Source organism: Camponotus floridanus, unplaced genomic scaffold (assembly GCF_003227725.1).
Source record: "Camponotus floridanus strain SB8 unplaced genomic scaffold, Cflo_v7.5 scaffold55, whole genome shotgun sequence".
NCBI classification, from domain to species: Eukaryota; Metazoa; Arthropoda; class Insecta; order Hymenoptera; family Formicidae; genus Camponotus; species Camponotus floridanus.
This window is the reverse complement of record NW_020229714.1, coordinates 8,318-32,369: the sequence shown is the minus strand read 5'-3', so window position 1 is coordinate 32,369 and position 24,052 is coordinate 8,318. Positions and strand designations below refer to the sequence as shown.

At 31.5% G+C, this 24,052-nt stretch overlaps 6 protein-coding genes across 9 annotated transcripts; 3 read left to right on the top strand and 3 right to left on the bottom strand.

The window, feature by feature from the left end:
- Positions 1-275: 275 nt before the first annotated feature.
- Positions 276-4,412, bottom strand: LOC105253790 (putative uncharacterized protein DDB_G0282133). The gene is made up of 5 exons (XM_011262067.3): positions 4,179-4,412; positions 1,918-4,106; positions 1,024-1,665; positions 680-917; positions 276-609 (listed from the first exon to the last, which is right to left on the bottom strand). The coding sequence occupies exons 2-5, from the start codon at positions 4,095-4,097 to the stop codon at positions 334-336; spliced, it is 3,336 nt and encodes a 1,111-aa protein (XP_011260369.1). The 5' UTR covers positions 4,098-4,106; positions 4,179-4,412; the 3' UTR covers positions 276-333.
- A 160-nt stretch (positions 4,413-4,572) lies between these two features.
- Positions 4,573-6,016, top strand: LOC105253791 (probable glucosamine 6-phosphate N-acetyltransferase). Its single transcript, XM_020028278.2, has 5 exons — positions 4,573-4,752; positions 5,015-5,135; positions 5,229-5,291; positions 5,382-5,509; positions 5,592-6,016. Exons 1-5 carry the CDS (start codon positions 4,738-4,740, stop codon positions 5,832-5,834), a joined length of 570 nt encoding a protein of 189 aa, XP_019883837.1. The 5' UTR covers positions 4,573-4,737; the 3' UTR covers positions 5,835-6,016.
- A 292-nt stretch (positions 6,017-6,308) lies between these two features.
- LOC105253788 (N-terminal kinase-like protein) lies at positions 6,309-12,103 on the bottom strand. 3 transcript variants are annotated; one of them, XM_011262063.2, is made up of 13 exons: positions 11,871-12,103; positions 10,872-11,072; positions 10,536-10,682; positions 10,319-10,447; positions 10,007-10,218; positions 9,775-9,865; positions 9,211-9,693; positions 8,676-8,897; positions 8,109-8,361; positions 7,682-7,852; positions 7,257-7,537; positions 6,663-6,771; positions 6,309-6,573 (listed from the first exon to the last, which is right to left on the bottom strand). In XM_011262063.2, the coding sequence occupies exons 2-13, from the start codon at positions 10,983-10,985 to the stop codon at positions 6,440-6,442; spliced, it is 2,346 nt and encodes a 781-aa protein (XP_011260365.1). In that variant the 5' UTR covers positions 10,986-11,072; positions 11,871-12,103; the 3' UTR covers positions 6,309-6,439. The 3 variants fall into 3 exon arrangements, with proteins under 3 accessions (XP_011260365.1, XP_011260366.1, XP_011260367.1); XM_011262064.3 differs by lacking the exon at positions 11,871-12,103 and adding an exon at positions 11,694-11,840; XM_011262065.2 differs by lacking the exon at positions 11,871-12,103 and adding an exon at positions 11,394-11,410.
- Positions 12,104-12,177: 74 nt separating this feature from the next.
- Positions 12,178-13,573, top strand: LOC105253789 (optic atrophy 3 protein homolog). The gene is made up of 3 exons (XM_011262066.3): positions 12,178-12,445; positions 12,573-12,762; positions 12,826-13,573. The coding sequence occupies exons 2-3, from the start codon at positions 12,621-12,623 to the stop codon at positions 13,338-13,340; spliced, it is 657 nt and encodes a 218-aa protein (XP_011260368.2). The 5' UTR covers positions 12,178-12,445; positions 12,573-12,620; the 3' UTR covers positions 13,341-13,573.
- Positions 13,574-14,139: 566 nt separating this feature from the next.
- On the top strand, positions 14,140-18,455 carry LOC105253787 (GPI ethanolamine phosphate transferase 1). Its single transcript, XM_011262061.3, has 8 exons — positions 14,140-14,684; positions 14,945-15,165; positions 15,237-15,462; positions 15,545-15,827; positions 15,918-16,356; positions 16,506-16,842; positions 17,014-17,392; positions 17,681-18,455. Exons 1-8 carry the CDS (start codon positions 14,392-14,394, stop codon positions 18,107-18,109), a joined length of 2,607 nt encoding a protein of 868 aa, XP_011260363.1. The 5' UTR covers positions 14,140-14,391; the 3' UTR covers positions 18,110-18,455.
- Positions 18,456-18,623: 168 nt separating this feature from the next.
- On the bottom strand, positions 18,624-23,339 carry LOC105253786 (splicing factor 3B subunit 2). Of its 2 annotated transcripts, none has more exons than XM_025412700.1 (3): positions 23,180-23,339; positions 18,933-20,984; positions 18,624-18,804 (listed from the first exon to the last, which is right to left on the bottom strand). In XM_025412700.1, exons 2-3 carry the CDS (start codon positions 20,973-20,975, stop codon positions 18,736-18,738), a joined length of 2,112 nt encoding a protein of 703 aa, XP_025268485.1. In that variant the 5' UTR covers positions 20,976-20,984; positions 23,180-23,339; the 3' UTR covers positions 18,624-18,735. The 2 variants fall into 2 exon arrangements, with proteins under 2 accessions (XP_025268485.1, XP_011260362.1); XM_011262060.3 differs by lacking the exon at positions 23,180-23,339 and adding an exon at positions 21,181-21,450.
- Between the last annotated feature and the right edge of the window lie 713 nt (positions 23,340-24,052).

Genomic DNA, 24,052 nt, shown 5'->3' with positions numbered 1-24,052 from the left:
CTTTTTTTATTCAATTACAATTGTAATATTATGAAACAAAAGATATATTAGAACAAGATATAAACATAAGATAAAGCAGAGATTCTAAATAAGCAATTTTATAAATAAACAAGAAAAAAAATTTTCTTACATTTGTACATTTAATATTATTTAATACTCTTTGTGCGATCTATAAATTGTACAAAAATAATTATTTAATATTTTATTTATAATTTGTAATTTATAATTTGTAAAAAAATAATTATTTAATATACAAATATCTTTTGTGTATCCCTGATGATATAAATAATTGTATAAATTTTATATAAATTTACATAAATATCAAGAAAAGCTCTATTCTTTTGTTTGCCCTCTTTCATAAAGTTTAGTTAATTGTAGTTCACCTGTCGTAATAGAATCTATAATCCAGGTCTCCTTCAGACCATTTATATCAATAATAATTTTCGCAAGTTTAAAATTTTCAGTGATATGTCCGCCTGCTGTCTTTATAAGTTCTTTAAGTATATTACATGGCACTGTAGTTTTATGCCCAACATATATTAACCCACATGTTGCAAATAATTCTGGGATATACGAAGGTCCGAATAATTGTCTGTCTTTTCGATTTTCCTGAAAAATGCATACATATTACACGATGCGCAAATGCACATTACATTGCACATTTTACAAACTATCTTACTTGCACAGCTTTAGAGAAATGTTTCATTTCAAACTCTTCTGGATCTAACCAACTATTGTTCTCCAAAGATTTTAAAACCCATTCTAAACTAACTAACCAACAACCTCTTATTATCCCTCGAAGTAGATTCACTGTACGCACACCTGTACTCACAACATGAGTTGTTCGTTTCGATACATTCAATTCTATTTCTGCCATGCCAAGAGACTTGACAATACTCTTTACTAAACTTTTGTCCCTATATACATAAAACATATTGCAATTACAAATTTGTAAAATAATACTAAACATTATTTTAATGTAAAAGAAAAAAAAACGATTTTAAAAGAATTTATTATTATTACCCTTTTGATAGACCAGTCGTTGCAATAACGATCTTTTGAGACTTATATTTATTCCACTGAGTAGGTATTTTGCGATGCTTTGCAAAATCATCTAAGGAATCTCTATTTTCTAATGATTCATCTTCTTGTTTATTTCTCTTTAATATATTCAACATATTTTCATCAGCAAATTTCTTGATAACAATTTTCTTGCTAACAACTTTCCTTGATTTTTGTATTTTTTTATCTTTTTTCTTCTTATTTTTAGGTATATCATTGTCTGACCATGTTTCTTCGCGTACGATATTACGCTTAATAGAGCTTGTGTCATTCTTGATATCTATTGATTTTCTTTTTGGACGTTTTTTTCTTAATTTTCTGGTTTTTTTCGTAGGTGTTGATTCCTCAATTATGCATTTATCTTTTATTGGAGTAATTGAACACAGTTGAGAATTTTCTTTAAGTGGGAATAGTCTTCTTTTATTTTTCTTCACTGAAATACATTCCATGTTATTAGTTGTAACTGTGTTTTTTTCATTTGTTTCAAGTCTTGTTTCATCAACTGTATCTTCTATGATTCTCAATTGATTTTGAATAACAGAAGAATTATCACTAGATGTATCTTTCAAAATAACTGTATCAATTTCAATTGTCTCTGAATACCTAAAAATATAAAAAAAAATATTAGAACGAAATATAAAAAAAAGTACTAGAAAGAAGTCTCTCTGTCTTTTTAATTAATATTACACAAATTATAACAAATTATAACATACATAATATGAATCAAATAAAATATTATAAATACTAAAATCATATAAATACTATGTGATTAAAAAAAATATATATATATAATTTAAAATTTAAAAGTATATAATTTAAAATTTACATAAAATTATTGTATATTTGTATACTTACAAAGCATCTGATTTAGTTTTATCAATGTTTTCTTTTCTGTCCATTGAATTTAAATTGTTGCTAGACGTTACACTGTTATCTAAATTTTGTGTTTTATGTCTTAATTGTGTTCTGAACAAAACTGAACGACTTATTGGATATGGAGTTCCCTCAATATAACTATCTCTATTTGTACATTCATTATTTTGAAATTTAATATCATTAAATCTATTATCCGTTCTTACATTCTCTTTCATGTCAAAAACTTTCAATTTACTGTTATAGGGAACTGGATTTTGTGTAGAGATGTTTCTTAATCTTTGAATTAAGCTGATGTTTTCTAAGACGTCAAGATCGTTTGCCTCTTTATTTTCTACTGCTAGTGAATGTCGATTGTTCATATTTGAGTGGTTTTCTGTTATGTCTTCATCACTCTTATCTAAGCTCAATGATTGAAGATGATTCCTTCTTTTCCATGTTTCGCGCATCGAATTTATCGATGTATTCATTCTCATTGAGATTTCAGTGATATTTGAACTTTCATATTGATCATCTGAAGCTGTTGACTCTTTATTATTAGTTGTTCTCTCTTGATTACTATTGTTGACCCTATAATCATTTGTTTTTTGAACATTTTCTTCCTTGTTAGCTTCAGTTACTGTCAATGAAGTATTGACATTTAAAGATGATCGAATTGTATTATCACTATCACTGTCAGACAAAGATAGCATATGTTGTTCCTTGTTGCGATTTTTATTAATGTGTTTGTGTAACTGCAGTGGTTTTATAACTACAATCATTTTATCATTACTGGATGTTTGAATAGGTATATTTTGATTATTTGCTATATCTGTGCAAGACAAATCAAAATGTGCAGTGTTATTTTGTATTGTAGGTTTGTCTACAAGACTATTATTTTCTATTTTTTGCATCTGAATAACACATCTGCTTTGTTCTAAACTTTTTTCTTTTGATTTCTTTTTCTTGTTATTAATACTGTCAATTGCATTTGAATTTATATTTTGCAGAGACAAATGCTTTTCACTTATTTGAATATCACCATGAACTTCTGTCATTTCCATAGATATTACTTTATTCGTTGTACGTATGGCACAAGATGTATCTATGTCACTGTTCGTTTCATTATAAGGGCTGTTATTTTTGTTTTCATCTGTCATAATATTTTCATTGAAAGTAGAGGAAACAATGGGTGCTCCTATATTCTGAGAATGTATAGTTGAGAATGTAGTATTATGGTTTTCAGATTGATTTTGTGAATATTTAGATTTTGTTCTTAACAAGCTATGTCTTCTGTTACTGCCACTTAATATAGGACTGCCATCTTGATCTGCCTGCCTGAGGGAGAATAATGGAAATTTTTCTTTCAAAACAATGTCCTCTATAATTCTACACTTTGCTTGTTCCTTTATTTTTTTGTCTTCTTCTGCAAATAACTGTCTTTGAGACAATCTAGATTTATCTATAACTCTCTTGGAACTATTTAATTTGTTGCTGCTTGTCGGTGTAGTGACAATATTGGAATATTGATTGTCTGTCTGTTGATTACTTACAATGTTAGTACATTTTTTATGTTCTATGTTTGCTTTATTTCTTAATTGATGATTGGTCATTGTATCTAGTATAATGGTAGATTTATTCTCAATTGCATTATGTATATCTGCAAAATGATTTTCTTCATTCTTCAATATCATTGCAGTTCTTTTGGAAAGTTCACTCTCTCTATTGAATATCTCTTTAGTTTTATTTAAAATTGCATCTTTCAAACGTTTACAATTTGCTTCAAGAGTCTTTTCCTTAATGTTAATGTTCTCCAACTTTACAGTAAGTTGTTTTAATTGTATTCCTTTTTTGATGGGAAGAGATACATTAGTATCCTTATTTATAAGAAATTTACTTGTATCATTTTTAACTTGTAAATCTTCTTCATTATCAGAATCAAGTTGATATTTCTTTCTGCATATATCATTTCTTTTACTTCTCGATAATCTGTTACTAACTCGCGTTGTATCTATCCTTTTTTCATCGGCCTCGATTTCTGTCCTCCACAGGGATCCATTGCCAGAATCCGTTAAATTTTCGCAATAACTTAGATTAACTCTCAGAGAACTACGTCGATGTTTAAAACTGTCATCTTCATCAGATGTATCTGACGCGAATATCTTTCTTTTATTGGGGCTCATGATTGAGATCTGTGTATTATAATAAGATTATATTTGTACTCACATATGACACAATTTATCATATATAAAATTATTACATACTTGTATGCTAAAACGACAGAGAGTGCTCAAATTATACTATTCGATCATCGTGTAAAGCATTTTTACACAATATCCTTGTCGAATTTTATTTTCTGAATGACAAACACTATTGTACATCGTTACTTTCATACATTATTATCGAAAATATTAATCTTATCACACAACACCTCTTTGCTTTCACTCCAGTTTCTACGTCAACAAAGGCCAAATGACCATGACAAAAGTTAGACATAGGTTAGCTATGGCTGCGTTCGCTTTCCACGCTCATGCGCTGTGAGCATCATTCTGTCTTTATTGCACGTCGAATATCAAACAAAGATAGAGCGATGCTTTCAGCGCTAAAACCGTCAAAATGAACGCAGCCTATGAATATACGAATACATATCAGTGTTGCCGCGCATGCGCAGGAAGCCTGACTCGCTTGCCAACAAATACATACACGTGCGAACAGGTTGTGTCAGGTCAAATGCGAGTTAACGCGAGCAGATGCGATTAAAGCCCGTACGCAGCGATACGGATTGTCAAGTAAACGTGGACCTTGAAAGAGCGTGCAACAAGCATGAACGAAACGCAGGTACGACGTCCATACGTTAATGTTTTTTCGCAATTTAATTTTACCAGGATGAAATCTTACATGTAATTTAGAATCTTCAGTGTTATCGCTTTTCGATAATTAAAAATCATATATAATTATATAATAAAAAAGATCTTAAATCGTTTGCGTATATGCGAATAAAAAGCTGGTAATAAGGCGAAAGGTCGTACTACTTATTCGCTTTAATCGTATAAGATTGTACGATATTATTAAGGAAACTGCATTATTTTTATTGTTTCAGGGAAAAACCACCGAAGAAGATGAAATTAATCTTTTCAACCCTGCTATATTAGATAGATTGTCGATATCGCCTGTCGTTGGATTGCTCATAAGACCATTAAGAAGCACAGATTATGACACAGGTAAATTTAATAAAATTAGTTTGGCTATATTTTCTTACATATTAATACATATTTAAATTATTTATTTATTTAAATTATATTTAAATTTGATAGGTTTTTTAGTTCTCTTATCTCAATTGACAGATGTTGGAAATGTTACCAAGGAACAATTCTTAAGTAAGTTTATAATCAAAGACTAAGAGTTTTAACAAATAATGAAAATAATGTATAGCGCACATTCTATTTTCTTATTCTCACATTATTTAGATAGATTCTACAGCATGAAGAGTACTGGCGGTTACTATGTTGTAGTTATTGAGGACACAAATTCTGGAAAAGTAATTGCATGTGCAACATTAGTTGTAGAGCAGAAGTTTATTCATAATTGTAGCTTGGTATGTAATTATCTTTTCTATTCTCAAATTCCTTCTGAAGCAATGATAGTATATAATATTATATGGATATATCTCTTTACAGAGAGGACGTTTGGAAGATGTAGTGGTTAACAATAATTATAGAGGTAAATCATTGGGGAAACTAGTGGTGACAATAATAATGCAATTAGCACGCTATTTTCACTGTTATAAGTTGTCTTTGGATTGCAAAGATCATCTAGTGCCATTCTATGAAAACATAGGTTTTAAACAAGAAATTAACAATTCAAATTATCTTAATATGCGTTTTCACTATGAAAACGCTACTGAACAATCGCATTTATAGTAATTGAGTTATCTTATCTGACAATAATGCCAATTTACCACTCAAAATACTTGTCAAATATTTGACGTTTATGAATAGAAAATACAAAAAAAATTATTTATATTCTTGAAGATATTAGTTTTGGAAGTGAGACAAGATTAAAATACTACAATTGATTTCTTCCAAGAAAAAAAATCTCATTAGTTATTAAAAAGAAAAGAATCATATTTTTTTATAAGGAAAAACTTTTTATAATATACTACTAACGTTTATGCAATTGAAAATGTATCAAATTTTATATTATATGTTTTATATTTAAATTAATACTACAGAATGTCTATAAAAAAAATTTGTCCTATATATGTATAAAATATATTGTGACAGATTGTATAGATTGTAAAAAGTTAAAGTAATTGTTAAATAAAATAATTAATTTTTACTTAACATTGTATATTTTTTCATGCATATAATGTTAATAAATAATGTAGAAAACATTTTTTTGGATAAACTTCTTTCTTACATCAGATAAGTTATAAATACAGAAAATACTTTCATTGTATTATTTGTAATATTTAATTTACTTAATGTACAATAGAATAATTAATATATATATGGCGTGTAATTACTTAAATTTTTTTCGCAGTTGGATTGGCTCGTAATTTCACTGCTCGTTTTGCTTCCATCTGTCTTTGCCTAGCTAATTTACGCTCTTCTCGTTTCCTCCTTGCTTCTTCAAATTTATTATTCCCACTAGGAACGTCTATGCATTCAAAAAATATTTTTTTAATAAATAAATGAAAAGATTGATATGTGTTATAAATGTTACTTTAAGAATAAAACTAAATATACTTGGTTGCTCTAAGTGCTGAACATCTTCAAGAGGTTGAAACTCCGATTCATCCCATCCTACTTCGGAAGAATCATTTTTTTCTTGAACACCTTGGATTGTTTCCTCTTCCTGTAATATACAGATTTATGGCATTATTAATAATGAAGATATCTAGAAGATTACTTTATTTTGCGCCTAATATATTCATATCAGTAGAAAGTCTCAAAATTTTTATCTCCTCTCTTTCTTACATTAATTTGAAAAAATAAACTTTTCTTTAATAAAAATTTGATTTAAACGTTATTTTGATGCATTTTATTTATAATATTAGATATAATTTAAATATTGAAATATCTTTATAAAAAAATATACTAATTAATACGTGTATATAATAAAAAATAAACTATTTAATAATATATATAATATTTATATAATAGTATATATATATATATATATATATATATATAAATATTACTATTTAATTATATAATTTACATTATTGTTTACATTAATATATCAAATTGAATGTGAATTGAATTGAATCAGATGAAGATATTTTTATAGAATCTTAATTCAGCAGGCAGAGAAATGTCATAAAATATCAAGACACAAACCGGTTCTTCTTCAAGGCTGGTCCACTGTTCATTAGTCTTAGGGGAATGGCCGGACGGTGATTTACTATTAGCTGGATTCAATGATACTGATGACGTAGCGGCGGGCTGCTGCTCCATATCTCCCCAATTATCGGCATCCCAGCAATCCCAATCGCAATCAGAATTCGTATTTTGAGTATTTTGTGTATCGTGTTCGTGATCGGGATCGAGGGAAGTCATGCTTGTCGCGCTGCTCGTTGTGGCAGTTGTGCTGGCGCTGCTTTGAGAGCTACTAGCTTGCTCTAAAGTAATTAAATAAGAGAGATGTATATACATAGAAAAAATTATATTCCTTCTTTCATAATAAAATTTCAGAATAGAGATTATATGAATAGCACACGCGAATACGACGACAATAATAAACGATAAAGAGGATCAATGCGAACCTAAGGAAGCAGGTTTATTTAACAAGATCCTAGATGTATTATGGGCATTTGAAGATTTTGGCGTATCAGATTGACTGCGATAGAATTTTGCCGTGACCGCAGTAACGGCCCATCCAGCCCATGTTGCTGCGGCGTTACTGAGGCTGGGGGTAGCAGTATTCACATCCGCTTCTGCAAACATATTTCAATAACAATATTAGTCTTGGTATTTTTACTTCCTTTTAAAGCATTCACAATTAATGATTATTAAACACTACAGCGCAATTAATATTTACTAAAGCTTTCATAAAACGTAAATATTAAATATATAATATAATATATAAAAGTTTTTAAAATATATCGAAGAATCAAATATTTTTCTATTAATATATAATTTTACAAAAATAGGCTAATATATGCTTAAGAAAACATACACATATATACTTACCCATCGATTCGCGAAGCCCAGGATCTTCAGAAACTGTTTCGAGCTTCGATAAAAAACCTCGGATGGTTCGGAATGCATTGTCTCGTACACCTTTGTCCACGTCTGTAGTAAGTGGACACAAAGCTGGTAGAATGCGATTTGCAACTTCCTGCAGCAGAAAGTATTGCTGCGTTGCAGCCAAAGCCAGTATACTTGCAATTCTGGCTGGCGGAAAGGAATCGCGAGTTCCGCGGATAAATACGCTAAGCAATACCTAAAATTACGTTTATAAATTAGCTTAATAACAATATATCATTTCAAGTGTCTGTATATATTTATTAAATTATATTATTTTATTAATTATAAATAAAATTATAATATATGTTTATGAATATTGAAGGGATGTTATCACATAAAATAAAAAAATAAAAATAAAATAAATATATATATATATATGTGAGAAATCTATTCTGATTGATACAAAAATCCAAAAATAAAATAATTTGAATAAGAGACAGATATTTGTTAAAAAAATAAAAGTAAAATATTTTCTCAATCAAGTAAGCAAAAGATTAAAATCAATGTTACCTTCTGTCTTATTTGAGGATGAAGATGTTGAGCAATTTTTCCAAGGCAAACTGTTGTATTCGTGCGAATACTGCCGTGTTCATCCTTTGACTGAAGCTTTACGAAATGTTTTAAAGTCTCGACATTAAGATTATTATAATCTAATTTTGGCGCTAAATGTACGACTGATCTTATCGTTTCTTCCTTGATCGCCGGATTTGTATCGAGAAAACCGTTTGCAACCTGCAAAAAATATATATAAAAATTAAATATATGATATAATAATATAATTGTTGTATACGTATGTAATAATGAAAATTATTATTAAATTTGATTACTATTTTTTTTAAATTATTAACTACATATATATTGATGAAAATTTTTCATATTACATATATTGATTGTTCCGATAAAATCGATAGAAAAGTGAACTGTTTTCTTTGAAACATTTAACTTTTTTAAATTTATCATTATCACAAATTTTTATAAAATCCAAAAGCAATACAGGATCTATATAAAATTTATAGTTTATTAACGTCCAATGTATTTTCCTTACATGAGGAAAGATAGCTTCATTAACAGTTGCTGATTGCAGATGATCAATGAATCGATCCAATTGTTGCAATAACCGTAATCTTGTTGCTCTATCATTTGACGCAAACAACTTGACGACGCACGGCACTACTCGACGCTGATATTCAGCATCGGGTAATTGAGAGCCTAATTGTAACAACGGCGGCAAGACTGCACTTCCGGCATCTCCGAATTCAAAGGCCGCCAGTAATTGCGGTAAAATCTTGTATCTGCCGACACCATCGGGAAACGAATCCAACTGCGTGGCCAATTGCGAGAAAAATCGAATTTTCTCACCCCTCTCCTTCATCTGAATCTCTTCCAGGAACAATAGAGCGTCAACGAGATCGTTTTTGAAGAATCCTCCGTTACTGCGGCAACGTGCTATCACATCTGCAGGATTTGGTCTTCCTTCCGGATTAGCTCCCGTTAATTCTCGATATACTGCTGTTATTTGCTTCGGAATCTTAAAAAAGAAGAAAATTGGCTTATAATAAATATTATGTTTCAATAATAAAATATAATATAAAATGAATGAATAACTTACTTGACCTGTAATTTTAAGTTGCGAGTTGATATTAAAAGTGCCATTGTACGTTTCCCAGATTAAACAGCCGAGTCCCCACATGTCGACTGAGCTATTGTTTTTTTTATTTATCAGTTTTATGCTTAAAAAATCTAAATGTATATATTTGTATAAACGCCCATATTGTATTAAATTGTACTATATGTTTATAGATGTTCCTTGAAATTTTGATAAAATTAATATAATTATTTACCATTTAGTTATTGGTTTTGTATTTTCTTTAGCCTCTGGCGGCTGGTACACTTGGAAAGTTGAAGGTAAGAAATTGTATAATGAATCCACAGCCGTCATATACTCAACACCGCCGAGTTTCCATTCACCGCTTTCTTCGTTAACAAACACTGTCCACAGATTGACATTATTATGCCGTAAATTCCCATCATTATTTAAGAAGTTAAGTGCCCTCTGCCATCAAATCGAAGTAATATGTATTACAGATTTTTCCTGTTCAATGTATATTGTTTAGAAATTTCTAATATAATATGCGATATTCATTTATACATACTGTAATTTGAAATATACCCCAGGAAAAGTATAATTCTTTCTTGGAGTCATTTTCAGAATTGCATTTCTGTGTCAAACGATTATATAATGGCTCCACACGTTCTGTGGCTAAGTAAACCATTTTATCAGTCTAAAGCAATACACAAAGAAGTATAGATTACATCTTTGTTTACAGAAAATTATAATACTAAATTACTGTAAATTGATACAACTTATACCTCAAGACTATCAAGATACGCAAGTATACTTGGATGCCTAAGTGTTTTAAGCCTCTTTACAGATGAGCGAACAATATCCAATTGTTGCTCTCCTCCATTTTTAATGTCAAAGACAAAAACTGAAACATCTTCACCTGTTATGGTGCCCTGTAGAAAATACAAAAATAATATTTTCATTATATATATATATGTATACACATATATATACACACACACCCACACACACATAAAATTATAAAATAAAAATTTTGCCAAAAATGAATAAATTTACTATTGTAAATTATATAATGGTCCTACAAAAAAAAGTATCATTTCTACTATATCTAGTTGAATTACCTTTCTCTTAGCTCTGTGTAGTGTCCAGATACTCTTGTTTTCCAAGCCTGAAATAGGTTCCCCGATATCATACGGGAAATCCTTGGCAGGGTCTCTTGAAAAGAAGGACCACATTGTGTAAAGCTTAAACTTTTACCTATATATAAAGTGTACATCCAATGTAATGTATTATTGACATTATCATCAAACAGAAGCTCAGATCTGTAATCAGATGATCAAAGTACAATTACTACAGTTGATAAATGCAGTTGAAAAATTAATGATTTTTTTATGACGTTTTTTAGTCTTTATTGTTTAACAAATGGCTCCGATCTAATTCAACATCAAATTAATGCACATTAAAAATAGAGGTTAAGTCACATATTGCGAATCGAACGAAAAGCTTATACTTTTAAATATCTCATATAAAAACTTATTATTTTTCTCTTATACACTAAAAAATCAAGAATAATTGAATGCAAATGATTGCAAGTTACAAATAATTAGGAATATTCATTATGACGTTGAATAATTAATGATTACATTCGTTACGTTGAGTTACTCTGTGCAGGGACTATCTGTCATAAATTATCTTCGAATGAAGTAAAAAAAGGATTTGATATAGAAAAAACGTAAATGTATTTCGCAATACGATTTATCCGGAAATATTTTCCTTTTCAACAAGAAATCTAATGATTATTCTTTACTATTAAGCATATCTTTATTTGCATATAAAAATGTATCACGTTTGTATCCATTTGTAAAATATATGAAAATGTATCTATATTATTTATATATATATATTATTTTATACTATTTTCATTCAATTATTGCTATACTAACAGGAAAGCGATTATCTTGAATTTCCAAAAAATTCGCGTGCTTTTTCCTTCCGTAAGTAAAGAGAAGTCTGTCAACGCACATTTCTAACTCGATTATTCACTACGTTAAATAAATACTAATTTTGATTACGAGAAACACACGACCCAGAGGCCAGATATCGCATCCATTTCCTCTCACCTGTGAAGGTATAAAAATGTCACGGGCGCGCGAAAAATCCGAAGTTGCGGGCTCCTCGGGTTTCCACAATGACACACGTATGAATACAGTGATACGTCATTTTTATATACAATTAATCAGTTCAATTAATCAGTGATTTGTCAGTATAAACTTGGACCAATTAACACTAACATGAAACATGAATCTTATGAAAGTCGTACAATGTGCGTGTGATATGTGTGTATGGCGAGTATGTGTGAATGTGTATGGAGACAATTTCTTCTAGGGAAATTATTTTTTGATCATTTGGCAACGCGATCTCCTATTTCGCGACTACTTCACAGTATTCCGGGGTCAATCGGTGATCAGCTGTGATCAGCCTACGAAGGTTGCTATCTCTTGTCGATCACAATCCACTGCACTTGTGTGAAAGGATTTATTATTCGCGAAAATGTGTCTCTCAATCATGAGATTTGCACGTGATTTATCCTTCTAACTAAGAAACAATGTTTTACAGCGCTCAAAGAGAATCGAAATAGGGATCTGTTATGATATTAATTATAATCGTGATATCATATTCCGAGAGAATTTCCTAAGTAGGTGATGATTCGATGATTACAAAATAACGCGACATTAAATACTACTTGATGAATCCAATATTCCGAATTTAACATTCAAGGTGCTCTTTCTAATTTTTTTTCGTTTTTATCAAAAATCTTTTAGAATATCGGGGAAGCATATGAGAAACTGCTACCCTATTAATCGGCGAAAATGCCGGTCGGCGTATTTCCAGCTCTTAAATTAGGTGTACTCTTTATCAAACAAATCAGCAAACCTTTAGCCAAGTTTCTTGTCAATCAAGCAAAAAGTCATGCGATTTTCAGGACTTATATTATTATGCCACCTGCTCAATGTAAGTATTTGTTTATTCTACTTATAAACTCTATTATAAAGTATAATTGTAAATTGTTTATAGTTTATCATTGGGCAGAAGTAAAAGCAAAGATGTATATCATGAATCTTGGTAAGCCTACAAAAGTGGCAAAACTGAATGAATCTATGGCTATTGACTTGGGCGCTAGTTTGATGAGTGAAATGATTATTTTCGGCGTAGCTGGTGGATGTGTAATATTGGAGTATAATAGACAAGTTACGAAAGAGGCAAAGAAAGAAGAGGTCCGTCAGATGCAGATACAAAAGTTTACAGATGATATTCAGGCATTGTACAATACTACATTACAACAGGAAGCTCGAATTCATTATCTGCAAACTGCAATCAGTGACTTGGCCAGGCATACAAAGCATAAGTTACCTGAACCTGTATTGCAACAAATAAGTAACAGTAATAATAGTTTAGAGGATAATACAAAGAAGAATCCTAATAAAGATAATCAAAGTACAACAGAAATCAATACAGAAAGTGAAAGCAGATCATTGATAGAGCGTGCGGTAATCTATTATAAAGAATTGAAAGCGGATAAAATTAGTTAAACAACGTTTTATACCTCTCTCTGACTTATACATCATGGAAAAATAATCTGAGATATAAACTGAGGTGCTGGTATTAAAAAAGAAGCATTCATAACAAAATGTATATATTGATTTTCTGCTAGATTGTATATTGTAATTTATTTTTAAATTGCAATTGCACTAGTCCTCAGTGCAAAGAGTTTTAGCTAATATATAAAAATGCATAAATATATACATCTGCCTGTAATTTTAAAATAAAATGTAGATAAGTGATAATAAAATTTGCAGAAAAATTACATCAAATTTTTGCATTTGTAAAAAACGTAAAATTCTTAGAATCGTTATTCCTAAAAAATTTACTTCTTACGTAATTATATTTTTTTACGTATGTATTACTCTATATGTGTATCTTTCGAGAAAGTTTATAGTACTTGTGGAATTTGCATGTTTCCAACCTAAATTGTTGATATCGGATTAATTAGAATATGTACACAAACAAAAGATCTCCAAAACCTCGCTATTCTAAACTAACTGTGTTCTCCGTAAATTGGAATTTCCCTCTTATGTTCTTTCACTATGCATATGTCACGTGATTGTAGCTGCGGTCGGAAAGACGCTCTAGATGCTTTATCATTTTATCTTTGTTCTACATTCCATGAGAATAAAGATGTTACCCTCTGAGAACATTCGTGGTTTGGCTTCGTAATTCATGCCCACGTTTTCAATGTCCATAGAGGGAATATCGCTTTCAGGGATCATCTAAAAGCAGGCCATGACATCTCTCAGTTTTCTTTCTGTTCTCTGACATGACTATGTATATTTATGTTGTCTCAAAATTTTAAGAGAGTCCGTTACCGCCTTTGGACGGGAGCGGATGTGTTCCTGCGTGTTCTTCGCGCAGATTTTTGTTTTAATAAAATTTTTGAGTTTCTCCCTCTCTCAAGGGCTTCGACAGTGGCACCGTTAACCAGTTGTTGGCCTGAATATACTGATCGCTCCTAGATCAGAGGTGACCATTAAAATTCAAAGAAAGAAAGAAGAAAATTTTAAGAAATTTCGAAAATTATTAAAAATGTTCGTGAAAAAGTTACTCGATATCGCGAATTGTCAATTGTCTAATCCAGAAAGAAAAAAAAATAAGCAATGGCTCGAGACAGACAATAATTATTTGTTCAGTCTATGGGGATTAATTGTACACTTGATTTTATTATGGGGTGTGCTTGACGTTAATTTTCATTCGCCTATCATTAAAGAATTGCCAGTTGTACCAGCACCGAGTGGCTCACCAGCTAAAAGAGTATTACTTTTTGTAGCGGACGGTCTGAGGTTTCAGACGTTCATAGATAAGTCACCACCTTATCTCAGGTATTCTTCAATACTTTTCATTCTTCAAAAATGGAACAATATTCTGTTTTTGCTCTTAATTTTGTTTAATTAATTTTTTATTAAAATATATTAATATTCTTATCAAAGATCAATTTAATTTTATTTATTTTAGTATTAATTAAAAATTTATATATTATTATAGTTTATATAAATTTTGATATATTAATAATGAAATAATTTATATTTTATATTTCTTAATATTTTTTTGTATATTTTACTTAATCAAATCTATTTTATAGAGATGTAATAAAGAATAAGGGTGTTTGGGGAATATCTCATACAAGAGTACCCACAGAATCAAGACCAGGACATGTCGCAATTGCAGCAGGATTATATGAGGATCCCAGTGCTATTTTTAAGGGATGGCAAGAAAATCCAGTGGATTTTGATTCTGTCTTTAATCAAAGCTATGCTACTTGGGCTTGGGGCAGTCCAGATATAATTCCAATATTCACAAAAGGTATTCTAGAAAGAATAGTATTATCAATCTTTCTTATTATTTATACTTACATTAAAATTTTGAAAAGGCAGGTAGCAAACGAAACGTTCATGGAAAAAGTTATCCATCTGCATGGCAAGATTTTGACTCAAACTTGAATAATCAAACAATGCGCTTGGATTCATGGGTGTTTAATGCTTATTTGGAATGGTTGCAGTCCTCAGTAGCTAAAATGTTGAAAAATCAGAATGGTATCATTTTATTTTTTCATTTACTTGGATGTGACACTCTAGGACATGCTAAAAAGCCACATTCCAGGTATTAACAATTTGTTGCAGATTGTTATAATGTTTTAAAATACAAAGTGCAAATTTATTAATAAAAGAGAAATTTCGAGTAGGGAATATATCGAAAATATGAACTATGTCGATATGAGAATTGAAGAGATTGTGAATATGACAGAAAACTTCTTTGGGAAAGATACCACTACTTATGTATTCACGGCAGATCATGGAATGACTGATTGGGGATCCCATGGAAGTGGATTGCCATACGAAACTGAAACACCATTAATTGTTTGGGGAGCTGGAATAAAATCTGGCTTTCGCCAAGATATTGAACAAGCGAGTATAGCTCCCTTGATAGCATCTTTGATAGGAATTCCTATTCCTGTAAATAACGAAGTAAATTTGCATTTTATATATATACCTATATATTATATAACTATTGTTTTAATATGTTTTTTAAAATATTTACATGAAATATTCTCTTAGGGTGCACTGCCATGGCAATATTTTGATATAAATTATCAGAAATATATTGGGTATTCTTTACTCAACAATGTAAAACAACTTGCATATCAAGTAATGGGAAATCGTGCTATAAATGGTGAGACGAGTATCGATTGGCGAGAAACGCAATTAAATAGCAGAATTCGTAAAATCGAAGAACATATTGGTAAAGGAAGTATAATAGATGGAATTCGAGAAAGTGAAGAAGCAATTAGTTTTGGCAAGGAAGCCTTGTCATATTTCAGACAATATCAGCGAATACGATTTTTGATATATCTATCAATAATGTGGCTTGGCTGGATAGTTATATTATTCTTGAAAATAACTGGAACAAAACGTCGATGTTTCCGAATCTCTATATTACAATTTGTAAACATTGGATTCGCAAGTCTATTGATAATAATATTAATCAGATATACAGGTAAGAAGTTTATTTTTAAACTGTATTCTAAAATGTAATTAAGTTAATGCATAAGATATATTATTTTTTGTTGTCAAATTTTTTTTAGATCAATGCTTTTATTTATAAAAAATATTTTATGTAATATATTTAATTTATTGTGTATACAGTATCCAATTATAACAACTGGAGATTACTATGCTATGCAGCCTTTGCTATAATATCTGTATGGTTTGCTATTGTTAAAATAATTACATCGACGCCTGTATTTATAAAGAGAAGCAAGAAGAAACTTTTCATAGATATTGGAGGCACATTATTATTATTAGTAATACTATTTGTTGGACTGACATATAGATTTGCGCTCAGCATAGGAATATTATCTCTTATATTGATACGAATAGCAAAGTCGAAAAATGTATCACCACCTATGATTTGGACGTCGATAGCACTATGTGTGTTTCCTTTATTGCCAGTCGTGGAGCCATATCCACGTGTTTATATTGTGTATGTCTATATTATAAACAATTGCATCATTAAAAGTCATTTAAAAATATTTTAATAGAAAAGAAAATATTAGAGATTGCTTAAAAGTCGAATTGCTTTATTTTCTTTTACTTGTAATATAAATTGATTTTTAATAATGAATTTTTTTATTGACTTAAGTCTTTCTTTCAGGATAATTGGCATTTTTGTAGCAATGTCGATGATAATTATCAATGAGACATCGCAGAATCGGAAAACAATGGAAATTTTACGTATAATCATTACGAGTCTCGTTTACACAAAATTTCTCGATGGTCGATATTATATATCGTGGATTATTTTACTGACTACACCATTATGTATTTGGTCCTATCCAACAGAAAACAAGAGAAGGATGCTGGGTATAATGTTTGGATTTTTCTGCCCTCTTACATTATTGTCTGCATCTTACGAGCCACTCTTCTTCATTATACTTACAATCAATTTATTTTATTGGTTGCAAGTCATTTCAAAGAGGTCAGGAAATACACAACAAACTATTACAAAAGACTTGATCCAGGCAGCGTTTTTCGTATCCTTTTAAGACTTTTTGAATATTATAAAAATTTCTCTGAAGAGTTGGTGATATTTATAACTGACATTTTTAATTAATTATAAAATAAATATAAAACAGATATAAAGTAGATTAATAAATAGATTGTTAAATTAATATCATGATAATAAGTAATCTTATATTACTTTCTTATACATTTCTTTCTAGGAAAATATTAAAATTTATCTTTAATTTTCTAATATTTTTGTTTTGATTTGTGTGAGGGACAGCTATTGTCATATTATATATATCCTTAACATCTTACAGATGTTGTACATATTATTGTGTTTCTTCGGCACAGGTAACATGGCGAGCATTAGTTCGTTCGATCCATCTTGGACGCGTCACTTTGTCACAATTTTCTCTCCGTTTCTAATGACATCGTTGATTCTTTTCAAACTTAGTATTCCTTTAATATTAGTCGGATGCGCGAGTTATTCACTAGAATCAGAATACAGGAAACCTATTTATTTAGCAGTTCTTTTTTTAGGTGATTGCTTATCGTTACCTTTAATGTACTATGTCACACCATACGGCAGTTGGCTCGACATCGGTAGCGCTATAAGTAAATTTATTATCGCTCTTTCTCTTCCTTGTCTTTTTGTATTATTGCGATGTCTTTCGTATCTACTTATGGAATTGGATTTAAAACGATTTCGAGTCAACTTACTACCTCAAAAGAAGTATATTGTATAATTTTTTTATATATGTGTATATAAAATTATAATAAGAATTATAATTAAATTATTATTTTGTTGAACCAAAGTTTGAATAGGATGTTTTAATCGTGCATTTTAAACACCCACTTGTTTGTAGACGATTAATTTGAGAATATATTATATATTGCAATAAAATTTAATACAAAAAATGTCGAGATAACAGTACATTATATTAATGAACTGTATGTGACTTAATTATCCATATATGCTATATTGTCATTATAACGAAATATACACATAATTAAAACATTGAATAGGTATACCTATGTGCATGTATCTGATGAGAGACTGCATTTTTATATAATATGTAGTCATTCTTGTATTACATAAAAAAGACGATTATATATTTATTGAAAAATATTCAGCTTTTAGTGTATTACTAATCCATCACTGGCGTCAATGCATATATTGTAAATATACATACTGATTCGATTTATTATCGCGCGATCGATCATATAGCTTATAAATACAAAATTGGAATCATTATTAAATAATGTTTTATGATCTCTTATTAAAGTAGTGCATTACAATAAATCCAATCTTATGCTACCAAACAACTTCATTCTTATATAATACATTTAGTCATGTGCAAAAATAATACACTTAAAATTTAAATTCCTTATATTTTTTAGATGTTTTCGTGTCCTGGATTTGCTGACGTTTGCGTTTACTCTGAAACATAAAAAACAAAAGTAATTGGCATCAAAAAAACAATTTTATTTAAACAATTCTATTTATATAATTATATACATGTATAATATATTTACTTGCGATACATGTACAACTAATAATACGTATACCTTTTGCCGTTGTACATGATCTTGCAGCATATCAGATAGATCTTCCCTCCTGAGATGCGCTTGCCTCGATCTCATCGTCTCCTCGTATCTGGATGCCATCGCTTCGGAATCAAGGTCCAACTCGCTAGGATCCAGCGTCAGCTCTACCGCCCCGTCCTTCTCCGCACGAGCATCGCTCGCGCTACCGCTGATTCCGCCGCGACGTGCAGCGATTACGGATGGCGGTGCCTGGCCACCCGCCGCCCCCGTCATATCATACACGTGCGTGCTGCCCATCATACTGGCGCCCAGACCTTCCGTACGACGTTCCTGCAATACCGTATACAACGCGGGCGTATCGCCGCCCTCCATCTCGCTCTCTATCTTCTTCTTCCGCAGTTCAATGGTCTCTGGAGTCTCCAGACCTGCTGGGATCGACGTGATGCCACTCGGCGTGATTAAGCCCTCGGCACCGGGTGTGACCAATCCGCTGCCATCGTCGTCTCCGTCCTTTCCTTCGCCCTCGCCGCCTTCGCCGCCCTCCTCGGCGTCCTCGTCCTCATCCTCATCGCCCGATGACTCCGATTCCGGCTCGCCCCACATTCCCCGATCTATCTCCTCGTCCATAGCATCTGCGCCGGATGTACGGGACACGCCGAACACGTCTCCGTAGAGTGGTCTACCCGTTTCATCCACCGGCGGTTTTCCCCATCCACCTGCATGATAACCGAAAGCGCAACCCTCCGGAATGGGTGCGTTTAAACCGGGTATCTTGAGGTTCGGGTAACTCGGCGGTGGGCCGTAACGTTGCATAGCTATGAGCCACGGTGGAGGTACTTTCTGACAATTCGGTCCAACTGGCATGCCCAGTGCTGTACGCAACTCATCCGACAATTCGCCCGGTTTTTTCTCCTTTAAGCGCGTCTCAAATTCCTTGCCCTCGTAGTAAAGATCGCCGTGAATCGTCATGCGCGGCTTTGTTTGCCATTTGAAGAAGGCGTCGTGCAGCTTCTGATAATCTATATCAATTTTACCCAACTTGGGCCTCGCTCGTTCCCGCATCTTCGCCTTCAGCGTACGCGTGTCGTCGCGCTCTTGTAGACTCGCTCTCATCTCCGTGATACCGGTGCGTTTTATGAAGTCTGGTAGATCAAACGGTGGTTTCTCTATACCGCGTTTGCCCTGAAGATACTTCCGTTTGAAGCACCAATGCCTCGGTACCGGAACCGTGTTTCGATGCGCTTTCAATTGTACAAGCAGCTTCGGATCTCGCGCGGTAACATCGTGCATTTCCACAACATCCGGACGACCTACCAGTTGCTTCAATTCCGCTACGCTTAGCCGTGTAAGCCTCTTGAGTTTTCTCTTAGACAGCCGCGGAGCACCATTCTCACCAGTACCCTGTTGTTGTTGTTGTTGATTTGCATCGTCATCAAAATCATCTAACAACGGCACCTTACTCGGTACACCAGTGCCAGCGGTTTGTATATTTGTCACTGGTGGATACTGCCCGATAGGTTCACCCTTGTCAGCCGCGTCGTTCAGACTCGGTTCCGGTTCGACAAGTTTAAATGCTTCAAAGACTCTAGCAAATTGACGGTACATTGGTTCTAAATCATTTATGCTCGGTATTTCTTGTATATATTCTATTTCTGGCAAATCTTCTTTACTCTTAGGATCCTCTATATTGTCCTTCTTTTGTTCGGCATCTTTCTTTTCCGCAATGTGTCTCTTCCTCTTTGACTTTTTCTTCTTCTTTGTCTTGCTCGATTTGGATTCTATTTTCTCTGATTTTTGTTCCAGTTCCGTTATAGCATCTTCTATCTGAGCAGTATCCTCGCTATCATCTCTTGGTGATTTACTTACAGAAATAACGTTGTCAGGATCGCTGCCTATTTCTTTAGCCCTTTCTGTTTTAAATGCCAAGGCTTGCTCCAAAGCAGCTGGAAGCTTGACAGAATTACCGTCTCCTTCTCCAATTCCATCATCAACATTCTGATTTTGTAACTCTGATGGAGGGGCCACTTTCAAACTCAAAAGACTTGGAAGAGTTTTGGTATCCATACTGGATGGCTGTAATAAAAAGATTTAAAATGTAACTTCAATAATATTAATTTGTTACAGATGGTCTTTGAAATTTGAAGACTTCATTTATTTCATTACTGATGAAATTACGCAAATTTGAATGTAAATGTTTACATTCAAATGGCTTAAAGTCATACAAGCACATATAAGTTAAGAGAATGAAGCATTATATGTTCATATATACCTTTTTAAGCAATACTAAAAATTTTTTTTTATTTTGCTTCTATGCCAGAGATAAACTTGAGAGCCACCTTGCTACGGGCGTATTGTAAAGTCACTAGATTAACAAAGTACCGCAATTTTGATCTCAATAAGATAAACTGGAGTTTTTTCACCTCACACACAACAGGACACAGGATAAACCAGGATCAAGGTTAGAAAAATTGCACTTAGTATAGATAGCTACACAAAGTGTGCACTATCGGACGCCATTTTGCTCCATCTTATCTTATTGAGATCAAAATTGCGGTATTACTTTGTTAATCTAGTGACTTTACCCGCGAGAATGTCAAGGTTCGTTCGAACGCGTGACGCGCGTAAACATAATACACGCATGTATGTGCGCCAACAGCTCTTTTAAGAAAATACTCAGGACTGAAACAGTTTCACCAACTGGTCAATTGACGAGTTTTTTGTATCAGTGATTGGTAGAACTGTCTCATATATGAAATAGTTGAATTGAACTTTTTTGAAAAGTTTATTCGTCGTTGTCGCGATATTAACGTCCGGAATAAGTGAAATATATTCGTAAGTTATATACAATTTTATTATTAATAAATAGTTGATTGCTCTCGAAATATGATACTCGATTATACGATAGGAATCAAAATTATAAATTATTACTTTGTTGCAATCTTTACGAACAATGATTATTCTTCTATTTCTATTTCGTTTCTATCCTAATATATATGTGTACACACACACACACACACACACACACACACACACACACACATTTAGAATTCTAATATAATAAATAAATATTCTCTCTGATATCATTTGATCTAAATATAATTTGATTCAGAACGCGCAATAAAACGATCGAATAAAAATCGGATAATTAACATAACGGAAATATATATTTTTAAAGTTATATACAAGTGTATTTATATATAAGTATACCTTTAAAGTCACACACACACACACACACACACGTACACGTACACACGGATTAATTATTTATTAAACACACATCTTTAAAGTCACACACACACACACACACACACGTACACGTACACACGGATTAATTATTTATTAAACACACATCTTTAAAGTCACACACACACACACACACACACACACACACACGTACACACACGTACACGTATACGTACACACGGATTAATTATTTATTAAACACATCTTTAAAGTCACACACGCACACACACACACACACACACACACACACACACGTACACGTACACGTACACGTACACGTACATGTACACGTACACGGATTAATTATTTATTAATTATTTATTAAACGATTAATAAACTTCGTGAAGTTATTTCCATTTTTATTTGCAATTATGATCTTTAATAAAGATTTCTCATCATAATAAAAAAATTTTATATCGTTTATCAAAAGTTTAAATTAGATTTAAAAGTATATTATTGCCTCTTTTCAGCGGTAATAATTGATTATTTCACTGTACCTATTTCCTGAATAGCTATCATTACAGAGATCGCGTAGAGTTTGACAATGCAATAAAATTAATAATAAAATTCCAATAAAATTAAATACAAATTAATTATAATAATTAAATATAAATTTGTTTTTAATTAACTTTTTCTACGTTGAGAAAAGTTCTTCATTTCTTTTGGAATATCTTAAAGATTCTTTTATAATTAAATTTTACAAAATATATAACTATTAAATTTAAAGTATTTAATATTTAGAAATAAATAGATAATATTCCATTTTTATATAGATTAAGTATACGATATTATTTATTAAAAGAACTAATATTATTTATTAAAAGAACTAATATATCTTTTATGTATCTTTTTGTTAAGTTAATTATTTAGATCTACGATTCGATTGTTTTACTGCATTTCAATCCGAATTATATATTTAAATGATCGAAAAATAAAACGATAATAAAATAATAAGCAATATATATCTATTTTAAAAATAGTGTATATAAATAATAAATAATAAATAATTTTTATAAATTACTCACCGCATGTCTCTGGCTGCTTCAGGCTCTCTCCCTGCTTTCTTACTGTCCGATACTTTTCCAGATGTCCTTTTCTTTTGTTGTTTCATCCTTTGTTGTTTCCTCGTAGCAGTCACGTATTCACTCGCGAACAAACAATTATATTTCAGTTAATTATATTTCAGTCATATACAGAAACGATCGCGAGACACTTTGCACTTCGCACTTGGCACTCCCGATCGCAAAATAATCATACGAGATACGTATTTTTATAATATTATTATTATTTTATTATTATTGCAAGAGAGGAACACAAAAATTACAATAATTCGCTCGATTTTTAAACGAAGCCAAAATCATGCACTATTCGATTCTTACACTAATTAACTATTTCTATTTGTTGATGTATAATATATGCATAATAACGCGAATCATAAGATTAAAATATTAAAGTAATGTAAATTGATGATACAGCAATCGTTTAATTAATATGATATATATGCATGCAGTTTAGGAAAGTTTAAAACATCGGGCGAAATCGAATTTCATTCTACGCAATGTTAAAGAAATAATTATTATTCGTAAAGTTCGATAATCAAAGAATATTGCGAGAAAATTTGTAATTTTTGCCCCTTTCGCTTCAATTTTTATTTGCAATAATGAAAGATCGCGTTTCGATGAATTTATCGTCGCTACAATTGCATTTATTATAAGAGTTAATTATTTGTCATTTGTAATAGTTATATTCGAATTATTATATTTCGATCTAATCGCGATCGTACCTTTAGGAAAAGAATTCGATAATACGGAGCGGTCCGTATCGCTACTTTCTCCCGTTGGAATGTCGCCGTGCGAATGAGGGGAGGTCGTCGCGTATGTAAACAATAGCGCGCTACG

Bases quoted from the DNA above. Each gene is read 5' to 3' on its own strand.
- LOC105253790 (XM_011262067.3), bottom strand. From the start codon at position 4,097: ATGAGCCCCAATAAAAGAAAGATATTCGCGTCAGATACATCTGATGAA. The intron at 1,666-1,917 runs GTAAGTATACAA...TTATATTTTTAG, and splicing joins AAAACTAAATCAGATGCTTT to GTATTCAGAGACAATTGAAA. The intron at 918-1,023 runs GTAATAATAATA...TTATGTATATAG, and splicing joins ACGACTGGTCTATCAAAAGG to GGACAAAAGTTTAGTAAAGA.
- LOC105253791 (XM_020028278.2), top strand. The intron at 5,292-5,381 runs GTAAGTTTATAA...CACATTATTTAG, and splicing joins TACCAAGGAACAATTCTTAA to ATAGATTCTACAGCATGAAG. The intron at 5,510-5,591 runs GTATGTAATTAT...ATCTCTTTACAG, and splicing joins TTATTCATAATTGTAGCTTG to AGAGGACGTTTGGAAGATGT.
- LOC105253788 (XM_011262063.2), bottom strand. From the start codon at position 10,985: ATGTGGTCCTTCTTTTCAAGAGACCCTGCCAAGGATTTCCCGTATGAT. The intron at 7,853-8,108 runs GTAAGTATATAT...ATATGTTTGCAG, and splicing joins TGGGCTTCGCGAATCGATGG to AAGCGGATGTGAATACTGCT. The intron at 6,772-7,256 runs GTTTGTGTCTTG...TGTATATTACAG, and splicing joins CCAGCCTTGAAGAAGAACCG to GAAGAGGAAACAATCCAAGG.
- LOC105253789 (XM_011262066.3), top strand. From the start codon at position 12,621: ATGCCGGTCGGCGTATTTCCAGCTCTTAAATTAGGTGTACTCTTTATC. The intron at 12,763-12,825 runs GTAAGTATTTGT...AATTGTTTATAG, and splicing joins TATTATGCCACCTGCTCAAT to TTTATCATTGGGCAGAAGTA.
- LOC105253787 (XM_011262061.3), top strand. From the start codon at position 14,392: ATGTTCGTGAAAAAGTTACTCGATATCGCGAATTGTCAATTGTCTAAT. The intron at 15,463-15,544 runs GTATTAACAATT...AATTTCGAGTAG, and splicing joins GCTAAAAAGCCACATTCCAG to GGAATATATCGAAAATATGA. The intron at 17,393-17,680 runs GTATCCTTTTAA...AACATCTTACAG, and splicing joins TGATCCAGGCAGCGTTTTTC to ATGTTGTACATATTATTGTG.
- LOC105253786 (XM_025412700.1), bottom strand. From the start codon at position 20,975: ATGGATACCAAAACTCTTCCAAGTCTTTTGAGTTTGAAAGTGGCCCCT. The intron at 18,805-18,932 runs GTATACGTATTA...TTTATGTTTCAG, and splicing joins ATCATGTACAACGGCAAAAG to AGTAAACGCAAACGTCAGCA.